The 17,342-nt window shown below is 44.0% G+C and overlaps 1 protein-coding gene and 1 long non-coding RNA gene across 13 annotated transcripts in view; one reads left to right on the forward strand and one right to left on the reverse strand.

Moving 5' to 3' along the window:
- The window catches only part of FBXW11 (F-box and WD repeat domain containing 11), a 130,552-nt gene extending 126,283 nt beyond the window's left edge, over nucleotides 1-4,269 (reverse strand). For all 12 annotated transcript variants that reach the window (XM_015101233.4, XM_015101232.4, XM_015101231.4 and 9 more), the window contains exon 1: nucleotides 4,057-4,269. In XM_015101233.4, coding sequence (XP_014956719.1) covers nucleotides 4,057-4,101 — 45 coding nt within the window. In that variant the 5' untranslated portion in view covers nucleotides 4,102-4,269. The remainder of the gene's footprint in view (nucleotides 1-4,056) is intronic.
- A 263-nt stretch (nucleotides 4,270-4,532) lies between these two features.
- The window catches only part of LOC105602450 (uncharacterized), a 43,974-nt gene continuing 31,164 nt past the window's right edge, over nucleotides 4,533-17,342 (forward strand). Inside the window, exons 1-2 of the long non-coding RNA XR_009596741.1 lie at nucleotides 4,533-4,709; nucleotides 10,104-10,224. This is a non-coding gene — a long non-coding RNA (uncharacterized LOC105602450). The remainder of the gene's footprint in view (nucleotides 4,710-10,103; nucleotides 10,225-17,342) is intronic.

Consider the following 17,342-nt stretch of genomic DNA (forward strand, 5'->3'; position numbering starts at 1 on the left):
TCCTTACCAAATCTGAAAGGACATTAACCTACTCCAAAATCAGGACTAAAAATTGGTAATATTTGAGCCACAAGCCTCTTGAGGCCAGTCAGTGAGGTCTATAAATAGCATGTGATTTATTTCATTTGGCCCCTACTTAAGCCTTTGTCTATTTAATCTGCATTTGGTAAAGCAGCACATGGCTAGAGGCAATGAGGGTAAGTGATGGCGACAAGACCCAATTTTTTAAAGGAGCCACTAAACAACCCCACTTGTTTCACCTAGAAAGCCAACGACAAGAAGGGGGCAGGGGGAGAGATGTAAAAAGAAAAAAAGATAATTACTTCCAATAATGTCATTTAGTTTCTTTCATCTCTTTGGTCTTGTGGCCTGTCTGTACTTCAGCAGCTCTAAAAATAGATTTGACATTAGAAGTTCTTAATGAGATCCAATGTATTTTACCTATATTACCTATATTACATTCAACAAGTAATATAGCCATTCAGAGGTAACCAGAAGGGAAATGATTCACTTAAGGTCACTTGGCCAAGAAGTAAACCAAGCAGCTAACAACAGAGGATAAACTGCCCATTACCTGAGAAAAGGGGGTAAAGGGTACTCTCACACCCACAGAGGAAGCAGGAGTATCTTTCCCAAACCTTTAACGTTAACTTTTGCCATTTTCTAACAGGCAGGCCTAATGCCCATTTCTTCCAATTAGCAGGTCTGAGAATGCTTTCTAGGGCCTAAGCACAACTCACACTTCTAATTCAACCATTAAATACCATGTGATACACAATGCAGCTTTCATCCTTCCCAGTGAAGCCCACCACAAGACAAAGCCTGGTGAGCTTCTGTGTATTTCCAAATGGTTTACTCCTTTTCTACCTCAGTAATATTAAGGCTAATTAAAACCAAAGCTGGTGATGGAGAGAGAAGCCTGGCATGCTGCAGTCCATGGGGTCGAAAAGAGTCGGACACGACTAAGCAACTGAACTGAAAACCAAAGTCAGAAGTTTAAGAAGTAGTCCCACAAACTAGGTACGTATTGGGCCGATATAAGGTCATGAAAGTCTTTTGATGGTTAAATTATTCACCATCAGGAATGATAAATTCAGTTGTCTCAATCAAGAATTTACAGTCTATTTTAAAGACTGAATCCTATGAGGTAGGTCAGCTGGAGAAGCACTTTTTGTGAACCTGGTCACAGGCAGGGGTAGGAGTAACAAGGGGGGTTATATTTTGAATATTTAATTATTCTATCACCAGTTTTATTTCCTAGGAAACTGAAAAACTGCAAGAAAAAAAGGAAGGCGGAATCAAAATCAAAGAAAGTAGAGGGATGGAGATTAAGAAATTGGTGAAACCGTGTTTCCTTTCTTTGATACAGCACACTCTGGAATATCAATTGAAAGTTATCCTGTTAACCATTAAGTACCGAACTGGTACAGGCAGCACAATCACAAATATTTGAGTACTGAAGCTGACTCATAAAAATCTAAAAATATTTCATGCTTTAGACTTTCAAAATACCATCAGTTTAACCCCTTCCCCTCCTTTCATCATGGTATTTTGAAACCGATGTAAAAAGTGTTTTTAATCTAGTTCTGGAAACTATAATTAAAATGCAGTGAACACAGAAAGCCATGTGCAATTAGATTTTAAGGCATTATCATTCCTGCTCCTGATCCTGGATTTAGTAAATCAGTTGTTAAGTATCTGTGCTATCTATAACACTAAAATACATATATGTTTACGAAACAGTTGCATAAGAGTCTTAACTGGTATTCCTTTGAGGGAATATCACAATCTGTATATGAAAAGCCACTTTTAAAACTGATCCAGATGATCACCTTATTAAATCTGCTGTTAAATTTTCTAAGAATTCCACTTAATAATGTCCCTGAGAAGTATGAAATATCATTTCAGATCAGACAAATACAATCATGTAAAATCAAAACACACAGGAAGCCAGTTATATTTAGGAGGAAATTTTTTTTTCCATATCCATTCAAAGACATTAAATGGATTACACTGTACTTTAATTCTTTTGAAAAAAACATTCTAGTTATTTTATTTTAGGCTGCGCCGTGCAGCTTGTGGATTCTTAGTTTCCTGACCAGGGATAGAACCAGGGCCCTCCGCAGTGAGTTCTACCCACTGGACCACCAGGGAAGTCCCTAGTCATTTTTTAAATGAATGGAAATGAAAGGAGAATTTAACAGCCAATTTCAAAGAGATACCAAGTTACAATTTTTTGCTATGTCCTACTCCTCCTGTTATAAGCACAGGTATTGCACATATGTAAGAATATGGACTATATGTGTAATTTCATTAGGATATTTTACCAAAATAACCCCTACAAAATTTGCAGAATATCAAAAGCTTGATTACAAAAGTTTGATAAGTTGTACTGCAAAGTTACCTAATAGGTGAAAATCAAATAAAAACTCGTATCAGTATCCCTTAGAAAGCAACCACACGTGTGCTCGCACACACACACACACACACACATACACAAATCAGAAACTACCAGAGCTTTCTTTTGCCGTCTAATTTTTCCAAGACTGCTGGAGAAGTGCAGTGAATTATGCAAAGGACAGCAAATATTAAGCTGCCTCTGTATTTACACTACTGTACTTCCATTTTTAAAACAGGCATATCAACTCCCCAGACACCATCATCCACAGAAACCATGCAGCTATCCAACAGACTTTCAGTGTCACCATTTATTATTTATAGCATTAAATGGGGGAAGTAGCTCTGATGTCACCGACCCTACCCAGTGGAATCACTGACTCAATAAACATTTTCACACTGGAGAAAATCTGGCTAGGAAAACATTTTGCTGTGTTAAGTAGATTCTTTCATCTTTCTTCTCAACCCTACGGTAGAAGAGGTTACTGTTTGGAGAGATACAAAGACACTGTCAAGGTTTCCACAGGAAGAAAACCTGGGCATGTTCATTTGCTGAGGCAAAGACTTCCCCCTCCCAACTCTCTAGAGCCCAGTTTGATTTCCCTAATGTTCAAACTGGCAGTAACAGCTGCCATATTCTACTTTTTGCGCCAAATCATCCACCAAGTAGCAAATTTTTCGTTTCCACTAGCCACTCTCTCGTGGTCCTGTTTCTAAAAACCCATTCTGGATCCAAGTCCTAAGGCGGAAGGGGGCTGGGGTGTTGGTGGGTTCAGAGAGTCTGGCCTGGCTACCAAAGGTTTCTAAACAGAAGAGAGATCGCTTCCCCTGGGCCGTAGGCTCCCCTCTCCTTTTTTTTCTAGAAGAAAGAACTGGCGGCAGTGATGAGGACAGCCCCTCCCCCCTCCTCCCCAATTTTCCCAAAGCAGCTCAGGAAAACGTGAAGTTACAGTTTCTCTTTCCAGGGAGATGGAATCCAGAGTACCTACGGCCTTGCTCTGCAAACATCCCTCTCGGCCGAGTAGGAAACCCTTTGTCCGAGAAGCCGGACACCACAGGGGGCCGGGAAAGAGGCCCCTTTTCGGTCACAGCCTCCAACCCGAAAGCTCTCCACCTCCTCCCCCATAGGGCCGATGCCGGCATCAATACAGCCCTAGGTCGAGACGAGGGTGCTGAGACCCCTTCCGGGATGCGGAGGCTACGGCCCTGGAGATCTACTCAGTACCCTCTCCCATCACCATCTCACTCGGCCTGAGTGGGGCTGGCAAGAGCGATGCAGGCCTGGACTGGAGAAACAGAGAAGGGAAAAAAAAAAAACAAAACCTTCTAAAGAGGGAACCGGGATGCTAGAGTGAGTGTGAGCTAAGGCCACAGCCTAAGCCAGCGAGGGTCGTTCGAGGGACGGGCCCGGAGATAGAAGGGAGGGAGGGTGGGAGGAAAACCGAGGGGCATGGAGGGGGCCGGGCCGGGTCCGGCCTGTGAGCTCGAGGGATCCGGAGGAACCGCGCCGGGCCAGAGGCCAGGCAAGGCGGGGGGCCCAGGTCCGGGCCGAGGCAGCAGGGAAGGGCCAGGGCTGGCCTCGCGCCGGACGTTGAGGTGGGCAGGCCCGCCCGGGGCCGGTCGGACGGAAGAACGGACGGTCCAGCGGGCCGCACTCACCATGAGCTCGATGGTCTTGTCCTCAATCACCGAGTCGGGCTCCATGGCGGCCCCGGCGGCCCCGCCTCGCTCTCCCCGCGCAGCAGCGAACGGCCCGGGCGGAGGAGGCGACGGCGGAGGCGGCAGAGGCGGAGGCGGCTCTCGCACCCACTCTCGCTGCCAGCCCGCCCGGGCCGCCGGCAGCTCCGCCCTCCCCCTCGGCGAACGCAGTACGCAGAGCGAGGACTACAGCTCCCGGCAGGCGCCGCGAGCGACGCAGAGCGTTGTGGGGACGAGAGTCCGGCAGCAGGCCACTCTCTCCCGGCTGCTCGAAGCGGAATTCGGAGCGGAAAGCAGCACTGGACTGTGAATGCGAGACCTGCAGACCTGAAGATTTAAGGGCTCTCTCAAAGTGGGGCCTGGGCAGCGGCCCAACTACATGTCCCAGAAAGCCCTGCTCTCGGGTTCTCCTTCCGGCTGCCTGCTCCTGACTTCCTGGCAGCCCGAGGCTACCCGGACCGGCACCGAAACTCCGAGGCAACTCTTCACTTGTCAGAGATACTGCGACCGATTTCCGCACATGCGCGCTCGATGTCTGCAGCGCCCACTCGACGCTGAAGTAGCGGCGCGACTGGTCCGCTAGCGTTTACGATAGGGTGAGGTGTGGACGACAGGTGGGTTCGACGTGCGACAGGAGGGGGTGGTCTTGGGGCTCAGGCGTGGGAGAGCGGCCCACGAACGGCAGAATCTCAGGCAGACGGGTAGGCGTCCTAGGCGTGTCGGAAAGTTAGTAGGGGAGGAGAAGGTTTATGGTCTATATACACCACGTACCGGGAGGAACTGAGAAATGAAAGGGGATCCGTGTATATTGAGCCCCTTTCATTGATTTGTTCAGAAAATATGTTTCCAAACTTCCAGCCTCTGCTGGGTACCAGGGTAGGCACTGGAAATTCAACTCTGAACCTTACAGACAAGGCCTCTCTGCTGAAGGAGCTTAATTCCAGGGAGGGGAAGACAGGCATTAATCGCAGGAGTGACAGGTGCTAAGAAGGAATACAGCTGGAGACGCCTTCCAGTGAATTCTGCCTTCAGCTCTGTGTGAACGTTGTCGTCTGTCAGTACCCTCTAACAAAGGGGAGCAAAGGCACACCCATAGCTGAACAAGTGGAGTTTACTACTGGGTGCGGGAAGGGAGGACACACACCACGAAGAACCGTAGAGCATCTCAGAAGGAGTTGTCAGGTGGTTTGGAAGAGGGTTTAAGGAAGTGGGGCTTTATTCTAGATAAGATGCTGTCAGGAAGTGGGGTAATTCTCTGATTGGCTATCCCAATAAACCTTACCTAGAAAGAAAGAATGCTAGAATGAGGCTAAAACTCTAATTGGTAGAGAAGCAGGAGTCCCTCATTAGCCAGGCTGGGGGATGTTTGGTCATTTTTTATGGTTTGGACAATGTATATGTTTTATCTGTGTTCAAATGTAATTAAGGAGGGGTATTGCTTTTGTATTGCTCTGTCATGGTCTCAGAATGGCTTTGTCTACCGTTAATTGTTCTCTGAAATTATATTTAACAGAGGAACACAAAGCCAGCTAAGACGGCCAGGTTTATCATCTCATAGCATTACTACCGGTCCAGTTGTATCAGGCCAGCTTCCAAATGTTGGCCGTTCTCAAGTGTTTCGCATTCTCTGCACCTGTAAAGTGAAGGAATTAGATGACCTAGAAATCGTTCCGTTTCCAAGGATCAAGTTATTAGAGTAATTTATATGCAGGAAGGACACAGTGTAAAGTTCTGTGCAGGTAGATTTTGAGTTCCATAGCCCTTATCTGCTGCTTTCCACTGAAGGAACCGAAACAGCACAGAATTAGAAAGTTATTGCTGCTAACTTGGTGTCTGATTTTCACCCTACCCTTTGCCTCTCTGAGCCTTGAGACATTCATTAGTGGAATAAAGGGGTTAAAATAAATGACCTCTGTTTCAGTTACATATTGCATCTTACAAACCACCTCCAAGACATAGTAGTTTAAAAAAACAGTGCTTTATTATTATTTACATTGTGTGGGTTAACTGGACTCAGCTGGGCCTACGTAGTTTAAGCTGAGTTTACTCAAGGGAACACAATCAGCTGAGATCTCATCAAAACAGTTTCTCATCCTCCAGGGCCTCTCTTTCCCAGCTTCTTACCATTCAGGCTTTTGTATGGTGACTAGCTTCCAAGAGGACAAGCTCCAGTGAGCAAATGCTTACCAAGATTTGGTTGCCCACATTTCATTGGCTAAGACCAGCTGGATGGCCAAGCCCAAAGTCAGCGTGGAAAAGGCCTATACAAGCTTGTGAATTCAGAGGCATAGTTTACTGGGGCTCACTAATGTAACAGCCAATCAAGACCTTTAAAGTGTCAGCACTTGCCACAGAAACTAGCAAGGGGCTAGGGTTGGAATCACAAGCTAAATATGAACCCCCATTATATATGTTTGTCCTGCACTTTTTTATTGTTTCAAAGTTGACAGTTACACATTTTCAAATCTGAATTTCTAACCTGTCTTGAAAAATTAGATTATCTGGTTGTATTGGATCTGCATGGCAGCAATATGCAGGGGTTAAATAGAATTGAGGCTTCCTAGGAAGGAAAGTTATGACCAACCTAGATAGCATATTAAAAAGCAGAGACATAACTTTAACCAGCAAAGGTCCATCTAGTTAAGGCTATGGTTTTTCCAGTGGTCATGTATGGAAGTGAGAGTTGGACTATAAAGAAAGCTGAGAGCCAAAGAATTGATGCTTTTGAACTGTGGTGTTGGAGAAGACTCTTGAGACTCCCTTGGACTGCAAGGAGATCCAACCAGTCCATCCTAAAGGAGATCAGTCCTGAGTGTTCATTGGAAGGACTGATGCTGAAGCTGAAACTCCAGTACTTTGGCCACCTGATGCGAAGAGCTGACTCATTGGAAAAGACCCTGATGCTGGGAGGGATTGGGGACAGGAGGAGAAGGGGACGACAGAGGATGAGATGGCTGGATGGCATCACCGACTTGATGGACATGAGTTTGAGTAAACTCCGGGACTCGGTAATGGACATGGAGGCCTGGTGTGCTGTGGTTCATGGGGTCGTAAAGAGTCAGACACAACTGAGCAACTGAACTGAACTGAGGCAGCTCTAGTGGTAAAGAGCCTTCTTGCCAATGCAGGAGACCTACAAGATGGAGTTTCCATCCCTGCATCGGGAAGATCCCCTGGAGAAGGAAATGGCAACCCACTCCAGTATTCTTGCCTGGGAAATCCTATGGACAGAGGAGTTTGGCAGGCTATAGTCCATAGCATTGCAAAGAGTCAGACATAACTGAAGCAGCTTAGCACACATGAACGTGAATAGCAATTACCTTCTTTATGTAAAGCATGAACTCTAGATTGCCACTGTTACCACTGCTCCCTGTTGCCTTATATCTGCGTGCTTTACTTGTTTAAGTTGTACACTTAACCCATATAGATATTTGAGTTTGCAACCCTGGGCATTGGAACTATAATGGAGATAACTCAAGGTTTCTATCCTTTTATGAAAACCGTATCCCACCTTAAGAGGGAAAAAATACTAATATTATAGGGTCAAATTCTAGGAGCTCAGTGAGATGAAAAAGTTGTGTATATGATAGAAATCATTCCCAAGCTGTGTAAGAGGCAAGCTGAGCCAAGATTTACCACTGTGCTCTTTCTTCTCCTCAAGCAAGAACTCAAGTATTTACATATTTTTTTTTCTTCAGCTTGATGGCAACTGGCAATTAGATTTGTCATAGACAGTGGCAGAAGACCTTGGGGTTTATATAACACGCCAAAACCAAACTGATACAGGTCCATGATCCCTCAACCAAAACCTTGAGGTCCAGATATGCTTCAATGTTCAGAATCGTTCAGATTGTACACAGGCAGTGTGATGTACATACTGTATATATAATGTGATACTCCCAAGGGGTCTTGGACAGCAGTTCATAATCAAATACATACATTTTTCTGTAGCAGAGCCTGTAAGTGCCTATTAGCAATTTATAGCCTCTCAGTTCCAAATCCACCCTTCCTTTCCATGATTTGAAATACTGGAGTGGGACCTTGTAAATATTTACCAGCTGACAGTGCTTAACTTTGTCAATAGAGAGCCCTAGAGGGAAACAGCCAAATGAAGGGTCTTCTCTTCCCTGTTCCAGAATAGCCTTTTCCTTCTTGCCTTTGTGGCACAGCAGCAGATGGCTTGCAGAACCCACACACACATGTGGTTGGAACATCCAGAGAGGGCTTCCCAGTGAGTTCAGTGGCACCTCAGCAGGCAGTTTCCCACTTGCCAGCCCCAACGTGTCCACCTCAGCAAACTTCACCATCCAGTGGGCTATAACTGTCCTCTCTCTAGTAAGATTTGAATCTCACCTGAGCAGTCGGGGTGGGAGATTCTTCCAAGTCTCTTCCTCCCCTTGAGTCCTCTGCCTCAGTCTCAAAGGTGGTAGCTTCTCCCTGTAACTGCTACCTCTGTATTCTTCAGAGTTGTCTTTACTCCAATACCCTGTTAACAATTTTTTACGTTAAATTTACCCAAAAGAGTGTATGGCAGATGTGAGGGTGTGTGATTTCCAAGACTAGGTCATGAGAGTTGTGGGTTCGTCCTTGCTCCCTCTATCTTGGATTACTCACTCTGGAGGAAGCAAGCTGCCGTGTCATGAGGACATGTAAGCAGCCTTCCGTAACCTCCGTGTGGTAAGGAACTAAGGCCACCTGCCAACAGCCAGCTCTACCTTTCCAGACCTGTGAGTAAGCCGTCTTGGAAGCCATCTCCTCCCACCTCAGTTGGTCCTTTAGATAACTAGTCTCATTCAAAACTTGACCTCGTGAGATACCCTGAGCCAAGACCCACCCATACAAGCCATTCCTCAACTTCTGCCCTGCAGAGGCTGTATGAGATAATAAATGTTTATTATTTTAAGCATTTTTAAATGTATATTATTTTATTATTATTTTAAATTTTTATATAATCTGATATGCAGCAACAGAAAACTGAGAGTTACCCCCCAAAAAAATAGTTCAAATACTGAACTTAGTGAGTTCTCTTGTAATCAGGGCACCATAAAACCTTGGTAGCGCTTTGTATCTTTCCTTTTCTTATGAATACTTTCAAAGATAAAGAATGGTACTTTAAAATGTATATTTTGATCTGTGCTGACTTTTCTGAGTTCAAATACGTTGTAAAGAAGGATAGTACAGTGAAATTTTGACATAACTCATTCCCAACTAATGTAAAGAACAAAATTCTCTTCAAGAATCTTGTGAAAGTGAAGGAAAAAGAATGTTGGGAAGTATTGAAGGTAGAAGCCCCTTATTTTATCCACATGACAAGGTTCTATGCCTTATCCATTTATGTATAGAATCTAGAAAAAAAGATAGTTGTCATGATATCCATGCTGCTGCTGCTAAGTCGCTTCAGTCATGTCCGACTCTGTGTGACCCCATATGAGAACATTTATTTGAAGTGGAAAAACAAAGCCGTACTTTTTCTAACTTGGCTGACTGGTTTGATAGCACCAATAGATGTTACCAATAGACGAGGTAAGTCTTTAGTGCTGTAATTTTTAGGAAGATACATTTAAAGCACATAAGGAAAAAACATTTCCTCAATTAATTTACTGGCAAATGTATTGAAATTAACATTTGTATCTTCCCCACTGATTTTTTTTTTTACTTATCAAGTTACATAAGACCTCGAAGTGAAAGGGTAAAAAAGGTGTAGAGTGGAATACATTGTGCCACCGTGGCAAATTAACTCTGCATCATCCAGAAGTCAATCAGGGAAACAGCACCAGTAAGATGGTTCCTAGGGGCTTTTTGTACAAGTTGACCTCACATAATTGTCCAGTTAGTTTAGCAATCTCTGTAAGGTTGTAGGTGTTGTGCTGATGCTGGATTTTCAAGTCACAGGGCAGGCAGTCAAGACAAGAAGAGAGATGTAAGGTGGGAAAGGGCGGGCATACAAGTCAGACAAAACCTGTGTCAGTCCTCACTGCCCTAACCTCGGTGGTATGTATGTCTTGCAGAGCCTGGAGCCCTTTGTCAGGGAACTGAACACACACACCTGCCCAGGAACTGGAGAAACTGGAGGAGTCTCTAGAGGAAGGTGAAGGGATTGCCGACCCAGCTGTTCCTCACATGAAGCAGGTGAGTGAGCAAGCAGATCAGTGACAGTGTATGTGGGCTACAAGTGACTGCAGTTTCACTTCCATCTTCCAAATCCTGGCATCTGGTGGCTCACCCTGATCAGAACCGTACAGGAACAGAATTTGGAGAAATGTAGTTTAGCTTAGTCAAGCTGACATGTTTCCACACCCTGGAAACATCGTGGCATCTTATATATGTCTTGTTCATACAAGGTCGAATGGAGTCAGCTAGCCTTCCGTCTTACATTACTGTACGCCATCTAGAATCCATGGTCTCCGATATTGCTGGAATAGAGGAAAAGCTCACCAGCTTATTCAGAAACACATTATTCCTGCTCACTATTCATTAGGACCTAATCATGTGGCCCTAAGAAGCTGCAAAGGAAGCCGAATTTGATGAATACAAAGGAATTTTGGTAGAGGATTTGTGCTATACCAACAAAATTAATATTTATTTCATAAATCTTGGTTAAGATTTTTTAGTACATTTCCCAGAAATTGAGAAAAGGAATTTCTCCAGTGAATATACAAAAAAATCATTTTACTAGTCAGGTGGTTTCCAATACTTTGCTTTCAAAAAAACTGGAGGATTGATTTGAGTTTTAATGATAATTTAAGATAATTTTCCTAACAGACCACTATGTACTATTTGACATGACAACTTGGAAATAATCTTTAAAGTTCCATGCTATTTCTGTGAGAAATGTTTATTCTTCTATGAACAAGTTTTCCTAGTACTAACATCTGTAAAAATAAAATGTAAAAATGTATTTATATTTGACACTGAGCCCTGTCTCATTCTAACATGTAATCATATTTGGATATGCAAGTTCAGTTCAGTTCAGTCACTCAGTCGTGTCCTACTCTTTGCAACCCATGGACTGCAGCACACCAGGCCTCTGTCCATCACCAGCTCCCGGAGTCCACCAAACCCACGTCCATTGAGTCGGTAATGCCATCCAACCATCTCATCCTCTGTCATCCCCTTCTTCTCCTGCCTCAATTTTTCCCAGCATCAGGGTCTTTTCAAATGAGTCACCTCTTCGCATCAGGTGGCTAAAATATTGGAGTTTCAGCTTCAACATCAGTCCTTTCAATAAACACCCAGTCTGATCTCCTTTAGGACGGACTGGTTGGATCTCCTTGCAGTCCAAGGGAGTCTCAAGAGTCTTCTCCAACACCACAGTTCAAAAGCATCCGTTGTTCTGTGCTCAGCTTTCTTTATAGTCCAACTCTCACCTCCATACAAGACAACTGGAAAAACCATAGCCCTGACTAACGGACCTTTGTCAGAAAGTAATATCTCTGCTTTTTAATATGCTGGCTTGGTTGGTCATAACTTTGCTTCCAAAGAGAGTCTTTTAATTTCATGGCTGCAGTTACCATCTGCAGTGATTTTGGAGCCCAGAAAAATAAAGTCAGCCACTGTTTCCACTGTTTCCCCATCTATTTACTATGAAATGATGGGACCGGGTGCCATGATCTTCATTTTCTGAATGTTGAGTTTTAAGCCAACTTTTTCACCCTCCTCTTTCACTTTCATCAAGAGGCTCTTTAGTTCTTCTTCACTTTCTGCCGTAGGGTGGTGTCATCTGCATATCTGAGGTTATTGATATTTCTCCCAGCAATCTTGATTGTGCTTCATCCAGCCCAGTGTTTCTCATGATGTACTCAGCATATAAGTTAAATAAGCAGGGTGACAATATATAGCCTTGACGTACTTCTTTTCCTATTTGGAACCAGTCTGTTGTTCCTTGTCCAGTTTAACGGTTGCTTCCTGACCTGCATACAGATTTCTCAAGAGGCAGGTCAGGTGGTCTGCTATTCCCATCTCTTTTAGAATTTTCAAGAGTTTATTGTGATCCACACAGTCAAAGGCTTTGGCATAGTCAATAAAGCAGAAATAGATGTTTTTTTGGAACTCACTTGCGTTTTCCATGATCCAGTAGATGTTGGTAATTTGATCTCTGGTTCTTCTGCCTTTTCTAAAACCAGCTAAAACATCAGGAAGTTCACGGTTCACATATTGCTGAAGCCTGGCTTCGAGAATTTTGAGCATTTCTTTACTAGCATGTGAGATGAGTGCCATTGTGCGGTAGTTTGAGCATTCTTTGGCATTGCCTTTCTTTGGGATTGGAATGAAAACACCTTTTCCAGTCCTGTGGCCACTGCTGAGTTTTCCAAATTTGCTGGCATATTGAGTGCAGCACTTTCACAGCATCATCTTCCAGGATTTGAAATAGGTCCACTGGAATTCCATCACCTCCACTAGCTTTGTTGGTAGTGGTGCCTCCTAAGGTCCACTTGACTTCACATTCCAGGATGTCTGGCTCTAGGTGAGTGATCACACCATCGTGATTATCTTGGTTGTGAAGATCTTCTTTGTACAGTTCTTCTGTGTATTCCTGCCACCTCTTCTTAATATCTTCTGCTTCTGTTAGGTCCATACCATTTCTGTCCTTTATTCAGCCCATTTTGCATGAAATGTTCCCTTAGTATCTCTAATTTTCTTGAAGAGATCTCTAGTCTTTCCCATACTGTTGTTTTCCTCTATTTCTTTGCATTGATCGCTGAGGAAGGCTTTCTTATCTCTCCTTGCTATTCTTTGGAACTCTGCATTCAAATGGGTGTGTCTTTCCTTTTCTCCTTTGCTTTTCACTTCCCTTCTTTTCACAGCTATTTGTAAGGCCTCCTGAGACAGCCATTTTGCAGCGCGGGTGGCTGCGACAGCGCACAAGCACAGCCAGGAGGAGCTACCCCACGTCCGAGGTAAGGAGCAGCGGCTGTGCTTTGCTGGAGCAGCCATGAACAGAGACCCCACGTCCAAGATAAGAGAAAGCCAAGTGAGACAGTAGGCACTGAGAGAGGGCATCAGAGGGCAGACAGACTGAAGCCACAATCACAACAACAGGCCAGTCTCATCACACAGACCACAGCCTTGTCTAACTCAGTGAAACCAAGCCATGCCGTGTGGGGCCACCCAAGACGGACCTCTCCATGGTGGAGAGGTCTGACAGAATGTGGTCCACATTCTGAGAAGGGAATGGCAAACCACTTCAGTATTCTTGCCTTGAGAACCCCATGAACAGTATGAAAAGGCAAAAACATAGGACACTGAAAGATGAACTCCCCAGGTCAGCAGGTGCCCAATATGCTACTGGAGATCAGTGGAGAAATGACTCCAGAAAGAATGAAGGGATGGAGCCAAAACAAAAACAACTCCCAGTTGTGGATGTGACTGGTGATAGAAGCAAGGTTTGATGCTGTAAAGAGCAATATTGCATAGGAACCTGGAATGTCAGGTCCATGAATCAAGGCAAATTGGAAGTGGTCAAACAAACAGGAGATGACAAGAGTGAACATCGACAGTCTAGAAATCAGCGAACTAAGATGGACTGGAATGGGTGAATTTAACTCAGATGACCATTATATGTACTACAGCGGGCAGGAATCCCTTAGAAGAAATGGAGTAGCCATCATGGTCAACAGAAGAGTCCAAAATACAGTACTTGGATGCAATCTCAAAAACGTCTCTGTTCGTTTCCAAGGTGAACCATTCAATATCACGGTAATCCAAGTCTATGCCCCGACCAGTAACGCTGAAGAACCTGAAGTTGAACGGTTCTATGAAGACCTACAAGACCTTCTAAAACTAACACCCAAAAAAGACGTCCTTTTCATCACAGGGGACTGGAATGCATAAGTAGGAAGTCAAGAAACACCTGGGGTAACAGGCAAATTTGGCCTTGGAGTACGGAATGAAGCAGGGCAAAGACTAATAGAGTTGTGCCAAGAGAACGCACTGGTCACAGCAAACACCCTCTTCCAACAACACAAGAGAAGACTCTACACATGGACATCACCAGACGGTCGACACCGAAATCAGATTGATTATATTCTTTGCAGCCAAAGATGGAGAAGCTTTATACAGTCAACAAAAACAAGACCAGGAGCTGACTGTGGCTCAGATCATGAACTTATTGCCAAATTCAGACTTAAATTGAAGAAAGTAGGGAAAACCACTAGACCATTCAGGTATGACCTAAATCAAATCCCTTATGATTATACAGTGGAAGTGAGAAATAGATTTAAAGGACTAGATCTGAAAGATAGAGTGCCTGATGAGCTATGGACAGAGGTTTGTGACATTGTACAGGAACAGGGATCAAGACAAGCCCCATGGAAAAGAAATGCAAGAAGGCAAAATGGCTGTCTGAGGAGGCCTTGCAAATAATTATGAAAAGAAGGGAAGGGAAAAGCAAAGGAGAAAAGGAAAGATATAAGCATCTGAATGCAGAGTTCCAAAGAATAGCAAGGAGAGATAAAGCCTTCCTCAGCAATCAGTGCAAAGAAAGAGGAAAACAACAGAATGGGAAAGACTAGAGATCTCTTCAAGAAAATTAGAGATACCAAGGGAACATTTCATGCAAAGATGGGCTTGATAAAGGACAGAAACGGTATGGACCTAACAGAAGCAGAAGATATTAAGAAGAGGTGGCAGGAATACACAGAAGAACTGTACAAAGAAGATCTTCACAACCAAGATAATCACGATGGTGTGATCACTCACCTAGAGCCAGACATCCCGGAATGTGAAGTCAAGTGGACCTTAGACAGCATCACTACCAACAAAGCTAGTGGAGGTGATGGAATTCCAGTGGACCTATTTCAAATCCTGGAAGATGATGCTGTGAAAGTGCTGCACTCAATATGCCAGCAACTTTGGAAAACTCAGCAGTGGCCACAGGACTGGAAAAGGTCAGTTTGCATTCCAATCCCAAAGAAAGACAATGCCAAAGAATGTTCAAACTACCGCACAATTGCATTCATCTCACACGCTAGTAAAGTAATGCTCAAAATTCTCCAAGCCAGGCTTCAGCAATACGTGAACCATGAACTTCCTGATGTTTTAGCTGGTTTTAGAAAAGGCAGAGGAACCAGAGATCAAGTTGCCAACATCTGCTCGATCATCAAAAAAGCAAGAGAGTTCCAGGAAATCATGTATTTCTGCTTTATTGACTATGCCAAAGCCTTTGACTGTGTGGATCACAATAAACTGTGGAAAATTCAAGAGATGGGAATACCAGACCAGCTGACCTGCCTCTTGAGAAACCTTTATGCAGGTCAGGAAGCAGCAGTTAGGACTGGACATGGAACAACAGACTGGTTCCAAACAGGAAAAGGAGTACGTCAAGGCTATATATTGTCACCCTGCTTATTTAACTTCTATGCAGAGTACATCATGAGAAACGCTGGGCTGAAGAAGTACAAGCTGGAATCAAGATTGCTGGGAGAAATATCAATAGCCTCAGATATGCAGATGACACCACCCTTATGGCAGAAAGTGAAGAGGAACTAAAAAGCCTCTTAATGAAACTGAAAGTGGAGAGCGAAAAAGTTGGCTTAAAGCTCAACATTCAGAAAACGAAGATCATGGCATCTGGTCCCATCACTTCATGGTAAATAGATGGGGAAACAGTGGAAACAGTGTCAGACTTTATTTCTTTGGGCTCCAAAATCACTGCAGGTGGTGACTGCAGCCATGAAATTAAAAGATGCTTACTCCTTGGAAGAAAAGTTATGACCAACCTAGATAGCATATTGAAAAGCAGAGACATTACTTTGCCAACAAAGGTCGGTCTAGTCAAGGGTATGGTTTTTCCAGTGGTCATGTTGGATATGAGGGTTGGACTGTGAAGAAAGCTGAGCGCCAAAGAATTGATGCTTTTGAACTGTGGTGTTGGAGAAGACTCCTGAGACTCCCTTGGACTGCAAGGAGATCCAGCCAGTCCATTCTGAAGATCAGCCCTGGGATTTCTTTGGAAGGAATGATGCTAAAGCTGAAACTCCAGTACTTTGGCCACCCCATGTGAAGAGCTGACTCACTGGAAAAGACTCTGATGCTGGGAGGGATTGGGGGCAGGAGGAGAAGGGGACGACAGAGGATGAGATGGCTGGATGGCATCACGGACTTGATGGACATGAGTCTGAGTGAACTCTGGGAGTTGGTGATGGACAGGGAGGCCTGGTGTGCTGCGATTCATGGGGTTGCAAAGAGTCAGACATGACTGAGCAACTGAACTGACTGACTGACTGACTGAGATGAGTAATGAAACAATTTTTCAGTATCAACACACCGAAAATTTTAGATACCAGTTTAAGAAATGTGTAACTGCATAATGTTTGAAGATTTGAAGGGAGTGGTGATGTAAGCAAAAAGGGTTAAAGATTACTACTGTATATCACTGTGGTGACTGAAGAATGGGTCTTGCTACTGTGAGTGCCAGAATCTGAAGCCTTCAATCTTGAACAACACTAGACATCTTCCAAGAAGTCCTTGGCCTAAATGTGAAAGAATTGGATTTGGATAATATACCTCCTCCATAGTAATGGGGGACTCCCCTGGTGGTCCAGTGACTAAGACTCCTTGCTCCCAATGCTGGGGTTCAGTCCCTGTCAGAGAACTAGATCTCACATGCTGCAAGCAACTAAAGATCCCACAACTAAGACCACGTGCAGCCTAATAAATAAAAATAAATGTTAAAAAAATTTAATAACCAAAGACATACTTGTTGAAATAACCATCAGATAGTCAACCCTTTTGTCCCACTTCTGACTCATGAGTAGCTGCATGCAGGCAACCTACCCTACCACTGAAGGCTGTTAAGAGTCTAACCCTCTTCAAAATCATTTCTCTCTACTTTCCCGACCTGTGTTCTGGCTCTTCACATTTCCCTCACAGCTCCATACTTGCTCGGATCACTCTCTCTGGCATTTCTTCTATGCTAGGGAGGATGAGGTGGGTACTAACAAATGAGATGAGAAATGAGAACAGACAAGAGCAAAATTCAGCAAGTTTGGTAAGAGTCTTTTTTTTAACCAAAGCGTATCCCAGGCCTTTCTGGAGGCTCTGAACAGCTTCGAGGGTTCCAGGTATTAAGACATTTATCCTAAGGAATCTCCTAAATTCTGAAGATAGATATAGATAAGATATAGAGAATAGATATAGATACAGAGGGATGCAGTTATGTAGGGATTTCCTGGTTAACTAAATTCTAGCTGGAAGAACAGAATCTATGTGACTGGGGTTTCAGGCGTGAACCCCAATGAGTGGTGCTT

The sequence above is a fragment of the Ovis aries genome, chromosome 16, assembly GCF_016772045.2.
Source record: "Ovis aries strain OAR_USU_Benz2616 breed Rambouillet chromosome 16, ARS-UI_Ramb_v3.0, whole genome shotgun sequence".
In the NCBI taxonomy this organism is placed as follows: domain Eukaryota; kingdom Metazoa; phylum Chordata; class Mammalia; order Artiodactyla; family Bovidae; genus Ovis; species Ovis aries.